We start from the raw sequence: 18,068 nt of genomic DNA, 5'->3' as shown, positions 1-18,068 counted from the left end.
TGAAAATCTTCTCTTCTGCAGCAAACACTGCAAGACATGAAGAAAATGTGACTTCCCTGCTGTACTGAGGGTACCACTTTCTGTAGTTAGTGGTGATATTGCCATGCTTGCTTCAGCATATGGCTGCACTGCTGTAGGCAATGGGATAATGGTGTCAACAGAGGTAGGTTAGGCTACACCATCTTCAACAATGGAATGAATCTCCGGAACTGAATCTAGATGAAATTCCTGCATAGGACTCTTCAGCTGTAGAAGCTCTGTAACTTTGGCCTCTGATTCTGCACTGAAGGACAACTTAAGTTTGAGGGTGACTTGCCAGTGAGATTGAAGTGTGGTCTTCAGCTTACTTTCACACAAACTAATAGGCTCTACATTTTCTCCAGCAGTTTGATCCAACTTGGAATCAAACTTTTCTTTCTCCCTGGACAGTTTACTGTGGTCAGACAGTGATATACAATGCATCCCATTGGTAGGTTCAGTGAGACGAATGTACGAATTCAGCTCTTCTGCAACAAACACAGATGACTGCTCAAAAAAGACAACAGAGGCTTCATATAGTTTGGCAATGGGGCCCAAAAGTGTAGCAATCTCTAGGCCTCATCTTGCAACTGATCTGCCCTTGCAGCAATAACCACCTTGTCATGCATGACCTTTGTCAGGGAACAGCCAACCTAGGTCTAGAAGCTCCTCTAGCGATGGTCACTGTCCTCTTCAGTGCCTTCTATTTCCATGCCTTTTTGACCGTCTCTGGAAATAATTGTGAGATCTGCAGTCTCCTCCTGGGGTCCAGTGCATGTTGCTTCTATAATAAAGAATGACTGTGCAATGACTGAACTTCACATGTTGCTGCTGAATCAAAATCTGACAGTTCTTCAACCAGCTTGGGAAATTCCTCCTTGAATGGTACCTTGCTGTCTGAACTGAGACCTTATCGAGCTTCTGTATAAGACCAAGGGTGAGATTTTCCGGCCCCGCCCACCACTGCGATCGTCCGGTCCTGCCAACAGTCAGCGGGCTTTTGGTTGGGCCGCCACATCGCCTGCGGCAGGTTCTGCCACAGCGGGGTTGGAAAATCCCAGCCCAAGTCTTAGATACGCTGACCTGTTGAGCAGGGAAATTGGCTGATCCTGTAAAATGTAAAGCGTTTCATTCATTTCTTTTTCTTCATGGAAAAGAGTGGTGTTGAACTGACCCTTCACTAGGAGGTTTGTGCCTTCAGGCCTGTGTAGCTTTAATTCAGAAGGTTGGATTTTTATTCCTTTAGCCAGTTCTGAAACCAGTCCAATCTGTCCGATAAGATAAAGACTTTTGTTCCGGTACTGAGTTTAAATTTCATTCTGTAGTTTTGAGCTTCCAATTCCACAGATCAGAACTGTTTATCAGCTTCTTTGATCTCTCCCATGAAATCATCTGGCTGGAAAAGTATATCACCTATTTCTTGGACTTCAAACTATCTGGGAATACATTCTAGTTTTCTTCCCCTGAAGGTTGTTGTTGATTTACAAAATTGCTAAAAATGATCAGTCCTGCCACAGAGAAAACACTCAGCTCCCCCTGCTGGGCAGTCTTCATGGTGGTGCTGTCTATTCGCGCTATACCTGGAGCACCTAACTGCTGATGGAAGAATTTGCCCTGCCCCCTCATTGGTTTTGGCTGACTTTTTGGTGGGTAGAGCCCCTGACCTTGGGCCTACGTACTGGAGCTGGCCCCTCCTAAGCTTTAACATCGCCTCAAATTGCACCCTGGTTTGGAGCCTCAACTCAACTTGCCTAGTGATCCATTCGGCCTTCTCTGGGGTCAGATCCTCTTTAGTTGTAAAAAGTCGGACAACGCATCATCGATGAGCCAACTACAATCCAGCATCTAATCAATTTGTGTTTTAAAGCTCCGTAACCGTAAGTACTTGCTAACTAATATAGGTCATTAAGGAAGGAATTGATGGACTCCTCTGGCCTTTGTGTCCTTAGATTAAATTTTGCTCTGTCTATAACAAACCTCTTTTTGGAGCTGGTTTATTTCTCAAAGGCCCCCATCACCTCTTTGTATGATGCCACAGTTTCCTCAATGCCTTGCTGCACAAGAACATCATCAACTATGGTTTGACAGCATATAAAAGTGTATGGACCTGCTTTTTCTGAGGGTTCCCCTGCAACCCTGAAGCCATTCGGTACCTTTCAAACTGTCTCTTCAAGAGATCCCATCTTTGTCCCTACTGTGGACCTTCGATGTGTTGGAAAGGCTGTGGAAGGGTTAGTGGCTGCTCAGTTGCTAGCAACATTGTATATCTTTCACTGTCCCTTCATTGCGGTACTTTTTGTGTCAATCTTCGTCCCTATGAAGTCAGTTTTCTTCCTCCATCACTCGTGGATCACTATCTGTGGCCACAGTTTTGCATTTTCCGTCGCTGGACATTGGGAGCACCATTTTAATACAACTGCATATCATTACAAGCGCTCTTCGCTGGAAGTATCCCCACATGCTGGATCCAGACACGTCGACATGATTGCACGCTGACACGTTTCACAACAGAACATAAGCGACATGCACCTGGCAAGCTGCACTTCACTCAGTACTTCGAGGTTTGTTTGCCTGCCTTGCTTCAGGCAGCACTCGCAGTCATCATCGCCAGGCTTCGCAGACTGCACCATATCACTTTTAGGGGGATCACACGCAGGTCTCTACCTACCAGACCAGTTGTAAGGTGGGGGTGACTTTTCAACGGCTGCAGAGCTAGGGCTTCCTTGGGGGAGGGGGAGACATGCCCTCAGACAAAGGAAGAGGCTGCAGAGCTAGAGCATTACTGGGGAACACGTGTTGATCTGTGTAAGTGGCCTCAAGAGGGTGAGGGCTGAGAATGGTGTAACGGGAGAATCAGAGGCCACCCGTCAGCAAAAGTGCATATTTCCTGGGAATGCATGATTAATGAGGCGGAATTGGGACGATACGTTGCTAAAACTCCTGATTGCGGCCAGCTACTGCAATTTGTGCAAACCTGGGACGATTCCGCCCATTGTTACTGAGCATTAGTGAGGTTTCAGTAATACCATGCTTTCTTAGCATATCCAACCTTGTTAAGGCTTTGCTTCCCTTCGACATACTTGCAGTAGTTGGTATGGTTTGACCTTCCTTTAAGAACTATTTACAAAGTCCTCAGAGTAAGCACGTGGTAATCAGGAGACAGACTGTTCTGCTCCCAGCTCTCTTGGAGACTCTTGGTCACCTGATTACTGATGTTATAATTACACCATTGAGATCATCATGGTCTCATTAACATACCCATTAACCTATTACTCCTCCCTCACCGCACTGTAACACATAATCCAGGGCATTATGTGATTTCCTATTATGGACTGATTCTAATTGTTTTCATCCTTGTGCTGATTCACTACTTTACTGAATTATTTATCTTCTATTTCTTTATGAAGCTGTAAATAGACCTGTCTAGTAGTTTGTATCTTTATTTGTTGGCCTTACAGCAAAGTATTTTATGCCTCTTGAGAAAGGAGAACATGGCAGGTATCTCAGGTAATCAGTAACTATATATTGCAATCAGAAATTAATTATTAAACCTTGGCTCACTAATCCCTGCACAGCATGTATTAGGAAGCAGAATTTGGATCAGAATAAACACAATCTGCTATTTCGTTGTTTGTGCAAGGCAGAAATGTTGAGTTAAAACTCTACCTATAATGCTGCCACTGTGGTTTACTGAGCATTTTCCTGCAGCTAGATGTATTCATACTATTGGTCTTTTCACATTACAGATCAACTTTCAGGGTGATCGTCCTGATAAACCTAAAGAACATGTCCAGAGACAGTTCCGGACCAATGGCGGAGGTGGTCTTCAGTTTCAGCTCCCCGATTACCAAGGGAAGCTTCTGATCTGCATTAGGTGACAACTGTTAACCTAACTTCCGAGACATCGTTTCTTCGTGCTGGGCATCGGAACTTAAATCTTTGACCCTCATTAACTTTTAATTTGAAGTTAGCCCAAGACTTTATTCTTTAAAGAATATCTATTATTTGATAACAATTATTGTTTATTAAAGTGAAATAAGCAAGAAAATATATTACAAAATCCATATGAGCCCAATTTTTGATTTTATTTTCCATAAATACCTATGTCAGTATAAGAAAATCTATATGTTAACACTTGTGTTTAGAAATATTTACCATTCTGCATAGTAACAGCCTTACAAAGTTTTCCAGTTTTCAGGAATGTTTCGACTGAACCTTCCGTGTCTGATTTACAGTGAAATCAAACAATAATTATTCCCCTGTTATATCATCAAATAAAATAGCAAATATAAGATGTAGGCGAGGGGTTGGAATTGGATCTTATTTTGTTACCTTCCAACTGCTATAAGGATGATCTATTTTATACTTTATTAGAACAAATAAGAAGAGAGCATTGCATTATCTAATCAAATAGGCAGTCACACTGCCTTCTGCCAATACCCTCATATCCACCAGACTAATTTCACCCAGAAGCAGAGCTTGTTAAGAGAATGCTTGCAAATACAAAGGTTACAATTCAAAAGGGAAAGCAGCTAAACTGCTTTCAGACCATGAAGGAACGTTTTGACATCAGCAATAAGTTTCATGCACATCTCACAAGGTAACTCAAGTAAGGACCACTTCCTTTATAATCAAACAAAATAATTGAAATCAAAGAAACCATCTAACTATGTAAGCTACTGCCCTCCAGAAGCAAAAGAGGCTGAAAGGATAATGGAACTCCGTTACGATCCAATCTTAAGATCAGAAATGCCACCTATTTGAAACTTTTTGCCTTTAATGAAGTACAAATTTTTATGATTCTGAACTATTCCATTTTAAACTCAACTAAGGCTTTACTGTTAACAATTAACACCCTAATTAAGAGTCCATCACAACTGCAAATTAAACCTTCAGCACATTTAATTAATCAATATTTGCAAAACACTTGTGTTCAGCCATCAATTGCCGATGGCAACATACAAAACTCCTTTAATTCACATTTGCAAAAGCTTTATGAGGATAGTAATTGAACATAGGCTCTGTACTAACCTTGTTTTTTAAATTACTCTTACACAAAGGAGCCTAGATAAATTTACTTAACACTGAATTTCAAAATGTTATTCCCATTCATCCCCATTCCATAGAAGTTTTAATTAGAATTCTGATCCAACATTCACTTGATAAATTTATTTTGTACCTATTCAGATTTGATTGCAGGAAAAATAAACGTTCCCAGAGCAGATTTTATTGAAATTAAGATTACTTGATTACAAATGGATTTCAAAAGAACACTGAGACAGAGTGAATTGGGATGATAAACAAGTCACACTACAGAGCCGTGGACAACAAAGCTTTGCACCTTCAATTTTCTGATCTTAAACTTGCCATGGTAGGAAGCTACCAAGCAGAACACAGGCATTTTCCACAAAGAGGGGAGGTAATACCATTGATTTGGTTATCCTAGTCCACACTCATACAGCTGTAGTAACTGGCTACAGAGCAGCTCTGGTTCAGACTTAGGAGGTAATTGCAAGTCCATTCACTTAGCTGAAGAAAGTATGTGAAAAAGGAAAATCAAACATAAAATTAAAGAAAAAGCCATCTTTGTTACATCATTGCTGAAGTAATGAAATTTTACTGCTGTATCCTTAAGTAAAATAAACCAAATTTAACAAAATTGGGTAAGAAGTGGAATTAAATGCAAGTGCTCTTTCATGTGACAACTTTTTGAAACATTCCTTCGACAGAGTCAAACAAAGCCATGCACCATAGTCAATTTTTACTGTTATGGATAGTTTCAATGGGCTCAATAAATTGGTATGTATTACATTATTGTCGAATACATCTGTAATGACTAAATCCAAAACAAGCCCACATGAAATTGTGAAATAAAAATAATTTTATTTAAACAAGGTGTGCATTGATTGCTCCAAGTCTTTATAGGCTTCTGCATAGAAGTGGATAGAATTTTATAGCACCAAAGCAGACAATTCGGCTCAGAAGGTCCTTGCTGGTGTTTATGCTCCACCCAAGCCACCTGCAGCTTACATCATTTCTCCCCATCTAAACATCAGTATTGCCTCATTTTATAAATTACTATGCATTGTACTTTCAAACAGAATAGGTTTTTATAACTATTGATATTTTGGTGTAGGAGAAAACTATGCCATATTCTAGAGTGCTTATAGGCAAGAAATAAAGTAAAGCTCCTGGGAGCAGGAAACGAGGTAGGCAGGGGAATCTAACTAAGTGGGAGGCAAAATGTATGCTTTTCAACGGCAGAATGAAAATTGGGTTTTAGGTTGGCAGCAGGTTGAGGGAAGATTGTGCTTCCCGATGGTAAACGACAGGAACCTCTTTACTTTAGCATGTTATGCATGCTCTTTAAACCACAACTTCACCATATTAAATTGTACCTTTGGGATTTGTGCAGCATACAGGAAAAACGTGCCTTCAGATTCATGACTGGTTAAAGGCGGCTTGCAGCAAGTGAGGTGGTCTTACTGGTGAACTTGGACTGAGTAGGAGCTGCTTTTCATGAATGGGAGCTTTGTTGAACCAGGAGAAAGGAGGCATTTATGCATCGAGTTCAGGTGATGGCTATGAAAGGAGAATGGGGCATGGCTGACTGAGGGAGGGAGGGAGACGACTATGAAAGAGAAATGAGGCATGGCTGACTGAGGGAGGGAGAAGGCTGTGAAAGGGGAAGGGGGCATGACTGGCTGAGGGAAGGAGAAAAGGAAGGAGACGGCTGTGAAAGGGGAAGGGGGCATGACTGTCTGAGCGAGGGAGGGAAGGAAGGAGACGGCTGTGAAAGGGGAAGGGGGCATGGCTGACCGAGGGAGGGAAGTGGCAGCCCTATTGGAGATAGGGTCCAGCTCATTGGAGACAGAGGGAGGAAGCTGGACTGTACAGGAAGGTTAATGTCTACAGACAGTAGGTCAAGCATGGTTGTGGAGAGATCAAGGGTTATAGAGTAATTGTCAATATTGAAATCCCAGCATCAAGGGTAATAGAGAGAAGGTTGTGGATGATGAATGGCAACTCGAGGGTAATGGGAGCAGGTTCAGTGTGCTGAGGGGCTGACTGATTGCAAAGGGGGGAGCTCTACAGTGAATGATTGTTGGTTAAGGGTGGTGGGTCAAGAGTCACCAAAGACAGGGCAAAGGTGTTGGAGTGAGGGTCGAGGGTGATGGAGGGAAGTTCAAAGGTGACTGTGGGAGTGTGCAGGGTGATGCCTTCCTGTTCCAGGGTCACTGTGTGAGTGTTTATGGCCATGACAACACAAAGAGTTCTCTGGAGTACAGGTTGAGGATAAGGTTGTCCACAATGGGATGGATGAAGACAAGGATGTGGCCCTGCGAAGTATAGGGCTCCCATTGGTCAATGGTTCTCCGGTCAGAAGGGAGGGTCTTAAAGACAGTGCTGACCAGATCTTTGCCTGCCTTTTTGCAGTTCTCCTCAGGCAGACAAGATGGGTCAAGTGCACTTATTGTTTCTGCTAGCACTGGCACAACTGGGGAGGATCCAGCTGAGGGTGGTCCAGGGCTAAGCACAGCAATGACCAGGACATCAAGAAGGAGCACCAGCAGAGGGCAGGGCAGCTCAGGATGCTGGCAACCAGTGATCAGCGGCATGTCGAACATTGGCACATAATAGAAAGATTGTAGGCAGTGTAACTGTCAGAGAAGACTGCGGATGTCATGGGTTTCTATCACTCACCTATGTCAGCTCCTTCAGGAAGACCTACATCCTCAAGGATTGGGAGGCAATTCAATGCCAGTAGCTTTAAAAGCCACAGTGGTAGTGAATTTCCATGTCTTTCCAGGGCACCGAAGGAGACGTGTGGCACCTTGCAGTCAGCCACTCACAAATGCATCAGGGAAGTCACCAATGCCCTGTTCACAAGAGCCAATGACTTTGTGCAATTCACCACAGACCCAGAGAGCCAGGCAGCCAGAACTGTGGGATGCTGTGCCATTGCTGCGTTTGCAGATACAAGGAGAAATTGGTTGTACACACGTGGCGCTGAGAGCTCCCTGGGAGCAGCCAGTGGCCTTCATAAAGCGAAAGGGTTTTCAACCTCTCAATGTGCAGCTGGTGTGTGACCACCACAAACGAATTCTTCAGATGTGTGCTCACTTCCCAGGGAGATCTCATGACTGTTACATCCTCAGTCAGTCAATGTCAGGCGCCACAGCTGTTTGCTCCCCTTCAGCAACTGCAGGGGTGGCTCCTGGGTGACAGGAGATATCCACAGAAGACCTAGCTCATGACACTTCTGCGGAACCCACAAATCCCAGCAGAGAGGCCCAGTGTCACCCGTACCCCATCAAGGGCAACAATAGAATAGACTATCGGACTGCTGAAGGTGACATTCTGCCGCCTGAATCACTCAGGTGGAATGCTGCAGTATGCGCCACAGAGAGTCTCCAGCATCACTGTGACCTACTGAGCGCACAGTAAAGGGATGAGCAATTTTCAGACGGAGAGGTGGAGGAGCTGGGTGCCTACTCAGGCAAGGAAAAAGTGGAAGAAACCGATGTTCATGAGGGAGTGGATGGTGCAGCTGCAGCAGCAGATACCAGGGCAATGAATTGACATGCCGGACAGATCTGTGACCCAGATTGCATCCAGATTCCAGCCAGAGTGAGGTCCCTGCAAGATCTCTAGATCCCCTCATGAAATGTAGCTGTGTAATGTTACAACCGACATGGGAGGAGTTTGCAAATTATCAAGCTCCACTACTCCACGGGCCGTACCATGTTAAATGTTTAATTTTCTCACTGAAATGGTCAGTTGTGTACTGATACCTCTAATGCCCAGAAGAAAAGAGACAGACCATGCTGCTTTCAAAAAAATTCAGAATGATTCATTTATTTTAAATCAAAACTTCTTTTAACAAGTTGCAAGTACCATCATCTGCAATATGTGGAATGCTTTAACTACAGGTGATGATGAGACAAGTCTGTGATGGATGATAAGGAGGTGAACACCACATGCTTGCTTACCATTCAGGTTCTAAACCCCCAAAGCAACATGGGGTGACAAACATAGAAAATTGTACGTATCAAGAGTATCAAATATGCCATTACTTTTGAGGCCCCAAAATAAATGGTGTTTCCATAGGCCCACATCGCCCATCATTGATAGTCAATGAGGTGCCACCCCCTTAAAGGTCCCATCAGTTAGCAAAGCTCCAAAAATCATTAACATTCAACAGATATGAATAAAGTGCTTCAAACTATGTACTTAAATGTAACTGAACAAATCCATGAAATGATTGGATGCCCATGCCACCTTTATGTTATTGTAATTTTTGAAGTTTATATTTTCTAACACTATGCCTTGGTGCTATCCCAACATCCTCAGCTGAGGTGCCAGCGACCTGCTGAGTGCTATGCCCAATTACCTATGATGACCCTAGCAGCAGTCTTCTGATAGTCCAAGGCCAAGAGGCCTCCAGACTGTTGAGGGTCTCCTGCACAGGTGCAGGTGCAGCCTCTTCAGGCACACCTCTGGAGGCACTGGAGTCACTGGCAGAGTCAGTGGGGAGCGCCAGTGCACCCTTGGAGTGTCTGGAGATGAGGCCCCCAAGGTGACTTGCAGGCACTTCTCTCTGACAACGCGCGATGGCATCTCCCTGAATTGAGGAGGAGAAGGGTTACCTGGAGGGAGATAAAGGTGCCTCATCCCCCTCTCACCTAACCATTGCTTTATAGAGCTCATGGCCATAGTGACGGAATACAGGTCCAACCACATATCCAGCAGCCACAGAGTGTTCTGCTGGAACTGGCTCTCCATGGCGGTTGCCACCATCCCCATGGAGGAAGTCAAGGTCTCCCATGTAGGAGCCATGACAGCTCTAAGAACTTAGACAGATTCCTCCACCTTTCGCTCAAAGCCTCGGGCATCTCCACTAGAAGTCTCTGCATCTCCATCAGGTTTCTTATGGCTGTTTCTAGACGTACACCATCAGCATGAGGCTCAGCATGGGCCTGGTCTCCAGCAGTCCCCTGACTGTCAGGGGTCTCCGTCAGCTGTGGGTGATTTGTCTCAGATCTGCTCACCAGATTGTGATCTTGAGCCTAATCGTAAATGCGTAACCACTGAAATGACTGTCTCTATGCTGGTGGAGGGTGTGTGGGAATGATGTGACAGTGCATCCTCTGAGCGTTCAGTGTCATCATCCTCAGGCGTGGAGGTCAAGCTTGGTGCAGGCTGGCTCGGGTGTTTCACCTTGTTGTGAGGATCTGCAGTGGAGAGCAAATAATTAGTTCACAGTTAAACAAAATCCCTATTCCCATCAATGTATCAAGTATATCTCCTATATGCCCAATTGTTAAGACCAGTTTGGAGGTATCCTCACTGGGATCTTTGAAATCCTGGCCTCTCTGTCTGCACATGAGAATCCAACTTGCTCACTGGTTAATTCAGCTGCCTCCTCTTCAGCAGGAGTCAGTATGCAGGTGTTTTGGAGAGCTCCATTACATTATGTGCTCATTTGTCCTGCCGGCACACTGAAGGATTGAGTGTCATCCTACTCTTATGACAGCTTCTGTTCCATCCTGTGTGGTAAGTGTTCCACACCCCCACCGTCCTGCAACTGGTACAACTTTCATAGCATGAACTAGCTCCCACACATTCAGTCCACATGTTCCATCTGATACTGAGGTCTGCAACCCAAACTCTTGACCGGAACACTCTCCACTCGCACATTTACATTGCTTGATGACTTTATGAGTGTCACTTTGTAGCGACTACACAGTGCCACTTACCCTTGAGGAGCACGGGAGGTCATTCACCCTTTTGTGGTACTGGACCCAGTCACACTTTGGACTCCATAGCTGCTAACCTCCGCTACCACCTCTGTCTAGGTTGCATGGTCAGGTAGGAGAGACTTCTAGTGCAATCACTGGAAACTGGCGCTCCGCCATTCCCAGACAGCCTGGCGGAGAAGTTGCAGGGTGGCATCGCTAAACCATGGGGCTACTCATTTTCTGAGCTGAGACATGGCGGGTGACGGATATCAATTGGTGGTGGGGTAGCAGCAGTTCCATGGATCCAGGGGCGGGGTGGTGGGGTGGGTGAATGGGAATGACAGATCAGAGTGGAGGGGAATTGGGGCAGCAGTTTCCAAAATCGCTGCCTACTCACAAGCAGCAACACTGATGCTACTGAATGGCAGGGAGTGAATGTCTGTCCAGGTTCCATTTAAATATGGCTGCCAAATCTCTGACCCATGAGGTAACGGTGGGACCATCTCTGCTGCTTGAATGGCTGGAGCTCTCACCTCTGCATATCTAATTGGCTGGGTGCCGTGCAATTATGTGTAACCAGCCGTCCCACATACAAGCAAAAGTGCCGTGCACTTCCAGTCCTGCTGTCAGGACCCGTGACTCTAGCAGAAGTTTGCACCTGTAAGGTGAAAACTTAAGTGGTAGAAATTCAGGCTCACCCATAGAGGGCACAGTCCCTGCAGCCGGATAGTGAGGCCTGAGACTCCTGGGCACAGGCCTCATTTCCATCAAACTGGGGCGAATACGAACTGGAGGCTGGCGAGGGAAATTGGAAGCCGAGGACAGGAGGGTGGGGAATTAGAGGCCAGAAGGGAGAATGGAGACTGGGTGTGGTGGGTGGGGGCGCAGGTAAGATCTAAGTTCAGGTTATAGGCGTTGGGGAAAACAGTGATCGGGTGATGGAGAGAAATCGAAAGTTGGGGGCTGGGGGATTAGGAGTGAGGGTTTGGGAGTCAGGGACTTCAGGAAAATCCACTCTTGGAGTTGGGGCATCAAATGGGACATAGTCTCCTTATTTGCATATAGAGTCATAGAGGTCTACATGAGTTCCGCTATCTTGATGTCTAGGAAAGAGACAGAGCAGATGGTGCAATGAATCTCGATTTCATCACAATAAAGATAAAAGAAGGAGGAAGGGCATATAGGATGGTGCATTTTGAATTTAATAGGGCACTGACCAAAATAGAACTAGTCAAATAGAAAGGGAAAAGAAAATTTGTTAGAAATCAGAGGGTTGGATGCTGGAAGAGAGAGATGGATTGATAATCAGACAATGAATTTTTTGTAAAAGTGGAATCATCAAACCATAGAAGTTTACATCATAGAAGGAGATTTTTCATCCCATCATATTTCTGCTAGCACTTTGCTGGAGCAATTGAAAAATAATTGCACTGCTCTGCTCTCTCCTATGGCACTGCAGCTATACATGGAAAGTGTCAAAAACTTGCCCAAATATGAAACCTGTATATTAGCCTTGGAGAGACATGTGCTAGGAGTTGTCAAGGAGAAAGAAATGTTTGACTGTAAGGGGGCATCTGATCTTGGAGAAAGTTTTCTCAATGCAGGAAATGTGGACATTCCAATTGAGGTCAAGAACATTAGTAGATAAAGGAGTAGGTATGGAACCAGCAAAAAGATGAGGTGATGTTAATCAGTTTGGTATGTAAGAGAAATCAAGTAACAGAAAGAACATTTTTTATAAAAATTGTTAAGGCCAAGAAGGAAATCTGGAGATTCTGATTCAGCAACTTTACTGAAAGATGAATAGAGGATGAGAGATATGAAGAAAGCCGACGAATGGAGAGTAAGACCATAAGCAAAACAATAGATAGGATAGGATGCTGAGATAAACATCTGGTAAAGGGTGCGTGAAGAGACAGGTGACTACACCGGAGTGAGACAGAGACCAAGTAAGTAGGAAATTGGTTCATGTGGTAAATTCTGCTAAGTCCTTTTCAGGTTTAACTATAGATTAAGAATCAAGATCTGACATAGTACTAACCTTCAAGTAAGTTAGGCTAGTTTGTTAAGTAGAGAACTGCCTGGAGTGAGAGTTATCTGCCAATCACCTGAAAGCAGTTGGTTCAATTGATGTTAATTACTGTAGCAGGAAGTTAAACTAGATAGTGACTCATCAGAGGGTCTATAAAAGAGACAGGCTTTTCAAACTGCACGATCAGTATGGGACACGCAAGGAGACGCTGGAGTGAGATGGAGACCAAGACCAGTTGAGTAGTGAATTAGGTTCACATGGGAATGAGGTGTGGTATTGATTGGAATTATTCCAAGTTAATTAAGTGAATAATTAAATTAAGTTAATTAAATAACATAACACCTGTCCTGTCATTGTTACTTGAGTTGCGGCTGTGGATATGGGAGCTTTGGGACACCAAGGTGATCCATGACAAACACATCTGCAGAAAGTGTAAGCAGCTAGAGGAATTCCGGATCAGAATTATTGATCTGGAAGCCGAACTGCAGACACTGCACAACATAAGGGAGGGGGAGAAATGCCTGGACACTTTGTTCCAGAAGATGGTCACACCTCTTAGAATAGGGCCACCTGTTTTGGTCAGTGGTGAGGAACAGGAGGATGTGACTGTGAGTGAGGGAGATAATGGGACTGAGCAGACAGTGGTGAAGGAGACTCAGGCTTTGCAATTGACAAACAGGTTTGAGGTACTCATAACCTAAATGGACAAAAGTGTGGTCTGCAAGATAGATGAGCAGGCTGGCCATGGCACCATGGTACAGGAAGCCATTTAAGCAGAGGGAGAAATCAAGAATGTAGTGGAAGGAGGGGGCAGTATAGTGAGGGGGGATTGACACTGTTTTCTGCAGCAATGAGCAAGAGTCCAGAAGGCTGTGTTGCCTGCCTGGTGCCAGGGGTTGAGACATTTGCTCAGGTCTGGAGAGGAACTTTAAGCGGGAGAGGGACAATCCAGTTGCCGTGGTCCATGTAAGTACCAACGACATAGGCAGGACAAAAAAAAAACATTCTGTATAGTCAATATGAGAAGCCAGGTACCAAATTAAGAAGCAGAGTCTCAAATGTGATAAGCTCTGAATTATTACCTGAGCCGCATGCAAATTGGCATATGGCAAATAAGATTAGAGAAATGAATACGTGGCTCAAAGACTGGTGTGGGAGAAGTGAATTCCAGTTCGTGGGGCACTGGTACCAGTACTGGGGAAAGGGGGGCTATACTGTTGGGACAGTCTACTCTGAACAGTGTTGGGACAAGTGTTCTTGCATAACTAGGGCAGTAGAGAGGGCTTTAAACTAAACAAGGGGGTGAGGGGTCAAGCACGGGTAGATGTGGCAAGTCAAGGGGTAACTTCAATGCAGGAGACCATAATAGTAATATGGGAAATGAGGGTCAGAAAATAGCAGAAAGGGACAGAGAGATAAAACCTAAAAATACACCAATAGTGAAGACTAAATGTTACAAAGAACAAAAAGACAAAACTAAAAGCTCTGTATGTGAATGTGCATAGCACTTATAAGAAAGTAAATTAATTGATAGCACATATTGAAGTAAATAAATATGATCTGATAGCAATTAAGGAGATATGGCTGCAGGATGACAAGAATTGGGTCCTGAATATTTTAATGAAGCTTTTATAATGATACTCAAATTATCACATTTTTGTCTTTGCTAGATCCATTCACATTACACATATTTTATCTTCACGTTACAATACATATTGAGCGGAATTGTCCCAGATTTGCAATGAGTGTGGTAGTGGGCGGGTAGAACGGTATTCTACCCACTGTGTTGTCCCAGACCCACTGCATTACTTATGCATTCCTGGGAAACATACCGTTTCCATGGTGGGTGGGCTCTCATATGCCCGCCACGCCATCACCTTACCGCATCATCGCGCTGGGTGCCATTTTTAAAGTCCAGCCACACGCAAACATGTCAGTGCTTCCAGCACAAAACTGCTACAGGGAAGATGTCCACAAAAGGCAAAAAGACTGCAGCCCCCAAGTTCAGCAACATGTCACCGGGGCGCCTTTTGGATGCAGTGGAGGCCAGCCATGATATCCTCTACCCCGGCTCTGGCCACAGAATGGGCAGTGGTGTGACCAACCAGGTTTGGGAGGCGGTGGCAGTGGTGGTCAGCATCAACACCCTTCAAAAGAGGACAGCCACCCAGTGCCACAAGAGGATGAACAATCTCCTCAGTTGCACCAGGGTAAGTCACTCTTCTCACAAACCCATCACACATTCACAGGGCCCTCACTCACTGCCAATTCAAGGGACATCACCATTCACTCTCTTGTACACAACTTCATTGTCCTTATCTCATCCATGGGACCACTCATCACCCACACATGTCAGACATATTTATCATCTGTGCGGGAACCCCAGTTGCTCCTTCTTCCTGAGGGTGCTGCTGCTCCCTCTGCACAGCCAGGTACCTCAGTCACTCTTTTCTCCATTGTCTTTGCTCTCTGTACGAGGCGTACAGCTCGGTCACCAGGCTCCACGATCCTGATGTACTCCTCCTGCAGGATGAAAGAGAGTGACACATGGGTTAGCATGGGTGTGCTAAGAACCTGAAGGCCCCTTAATGCATCCCAGAGAGTGCTGGCCACCACTTGGATGGCCAGAGATTAGTGCGCTGCATGGCTGTCCAAAACCCCACCTTCCTCTGCCCCATTCCACCTGACCAATTGGCAGCAGCTTTGCCCATTGGACAGCATGCTGTGCTGTCAGCTCAGGCACAGGCATTCTCCTTACCTGCACTGCAAGGCTGCACTGTTAGCTTGAACCATGGGGGGAAACTGGCCCAACCGGGTTGCTGACATTGCAAGGGGCTCTGAGCACCTCCACCAGTGACTGCTCCATGGCCAGCTTTAGCAAGGAGATTGTACAACATGCCCAGTCATCTAACTGTTCTGCAGTCCACTAAAACACTCATTAGTTTGCAGTCTGTGCCCAAGGAGTGAAAAGATCTGGAGCACTTGGTGGCACTTTGATGCCTCTGCATGGCTGGAGTAGGCAGATAAGCTAGAGGCTCGACTACAATCATATCAAAGGCTGCACTTGAATTGCCTCAAGTGCAGATGAATGTTAACTTTATATAAGGTGGCTCTAATGCGTGGGCATTTCCCTTGCCCACCTTACCCCCGTCCCCGAATGCTTGTGTGCTATATTCAATCACAGGGCAGCCCTAGACCCCCCAAGTTACCTCAATTGCAGGGCAGACCTTGCCCGCCCCGCCCCCAACACACCACAAGCTTGAAGTCCAACAGGCAACCCTGGTGAGTGCTGCACAATGTTACTGTGTACTGTTGTAGGGTGGCCAAGTTGTACTATTAGTGATAGAGTTAACCTGCAGACACTTTTGAAGTGGAAACATTAAGTTTATTTACAATATACACAGCAGCAAACACAAGTGTGCTTTCAACTCCAACTCTGTCCACACTGACTGTTGAGGTAGCCTGCACTACTTGCCTATTGGTTACTACAGATAATATGATCTTCACACTAAATAAAACCATAAATATTACATTCCTCCCCCTTTAACTTGGCTATACATATTATGTTTACAAGTGCATATTTTTCAAGACAAGATAATATTTACAGTGGGTAAGGAATTTACAAGTTCAGTCTTTCAGGTGGTTTCCTGGTACGTGTGGAATGTCGCAGCTCCACAAATTCAGATTTTTTGTCAGGAACCTCCTTTTCCAGAGTTGCCTGAACATCAGGTGCTTCAGTGGGCACTTGCAGTTCTGTATCCTCAACTCTTACAGGAACATCAGACATGTCTGTCTTGGGTTGAGTATCCTCAACAGGAAATACAGACCCAGTCATGGTCACTGGTGGGACCAAATCTTGATGATTTGTCTCCCTTTTCCTTAAATGGTCCACATGTTTATGGGTGATCCAGTCTTCCACCTCCATGTGGTAAGATAGAGATCCAGTCACTGCACTTATTTCACCTGGTAACCATTTGGTCCTTCCCCAAAATCTTTCGCGTATACTGGCTCTCCCACGGTAAATTTCCTGTCACAGCTATGCCAGTCACATCTAGTTTTCTGGCTTCTCTGACTCCTTTCCACATTCCCCTCTAAATTTGTCATTATTAAGCTCAATCTCATCCTGAGTCGGTGTTTCAACATTAACTCCGCAGGTGTGACACCTGTTGTTGTATGAGGGGTAGTCCTGTAATAAAAAAGAAAGCATGCTAGCTTGGTTGCCAAGGAATCCTCAGTTAGCTTTTTCATGCCTTCCTTGAATGTTTGAACCGCCCTTTTGGCCAGCCTGTTTGAGGAAGGGTGGTAAGGTGCAGTTTTCACAAGTGATACTGTTGAGGCTGATAAACCATAGGAACTCAGCACTTGTAAATGCCGTGCTGTTATTGGAAACAACTACTTCTGGTAACCTGAGAATGACAAAACTCTGACACAGTTTCTCAATTGTATGACTTCACCTCATATACGTCCAACTAATTTGAATGGACATCGACTATGAGCAGAGACATTGGTCCCAGGAAAAGTCCAACGTCAATGTGTAACTGCACCCAGGGTCCACCTGGCCACTCCCATGGGTGTAACAAAGCTGACATTGCACACAGTGCTTCACTAAATTCTCTATTTTGCCATCCATCCCAGGCCACCATAGTTAGCTGCACTGGTCTTCATTCGGGAAATTCCTGGATGGGAACTCTGTAGTTCAATTAAGAGTGGCTCCCTTCCCTTTGGAGAAACTACCACTTGTGTTCCCCACAATAAGATGCCATCCTGGCTGGTTATTTCATGTCTTCTGTTGAAGTACGGTTTCATTTCGTCAGATATGGGCTCCTATGACCAACTATGTAGCACTTGTTCTCGTACTTGTGAGAGAACTGGGTCCCAACTTGTCCAGTTTCTGATCTGTTGAGTATATACCAGCAAGAAATCTAAGAAATTTAACAGTAAAACAAGTTCCTGTGGAACTGGGACGTGCTCATTATTTTCTTGTAAAGGCAAATGACTGTTTGTGATTTGATTTCCAGGCCTATGTACAAAAGTGTATTCATATGCTGCCAGAATTAAGACCCATCATTGTATTCTTGCTGAGGCTATGGGTGGTATAGCCTTGAACTCACTAAACAACAATAGCAATGGTTTATGGTCTGAGACAATTGTAAAATGGCAGCTGTGTACGTACTGGTGAAATTTCTTGACACCAAAGGTGATGGACAGGCCTTCTTTTTCTATCTGCGAGTATTTCTTTTCTGCTGTGGTGCGCGTTCTTGATACATAACCTATTG

General features: G+C 44.8%; 1 protein-coding gene across 2 annotated transcripts in view; it reads left to right on the top strand.

Annotated features, from left to right (window-relative positions):
- colec12 (collectin sub-family member 12) overlaps positions 1-5,909 on the top strand; it is a 239,021-nt gene extending 233,112 nt beyond the window's left edge. For both annotated transcript variants that reach the window (XM_041190038.1, XM_041190037.1), the window contains one exon: positions 3,765-5,909. In XM_041190038.1, the coding sequence (XP_041045972.1) occupies positions 3,765-3,781 (17 nt within the window). In that variant the 3' untranslated portion in view covers positions 3,782-5,909. The remainder of the gene's footprint in view (positions 1-3,764) is intronic.
- The last annotated feature ends 12,159 nt before the right edge of the window (positions 5,910-18,068 follow it).

This window comes from Carcharodon carcharias, chromosome 6, assembly GCF_017639515.1.
Source record: "Carcharodon carcharias isolate sCarCar2 chromosome 6, sCarCar2.pri, whole genome shotgun sequence".
Taxonomy (NCBI): domain Eukaryota; kingdom Metazoa; phylum Chordata; class Chondrichthyes; order Lamniformes; family Lamnidae; genus Carcharodon; species Carcharodon carcharias.
This window is presented reverse-complemented; position numbering and strand designations above follow the sequence as displayed.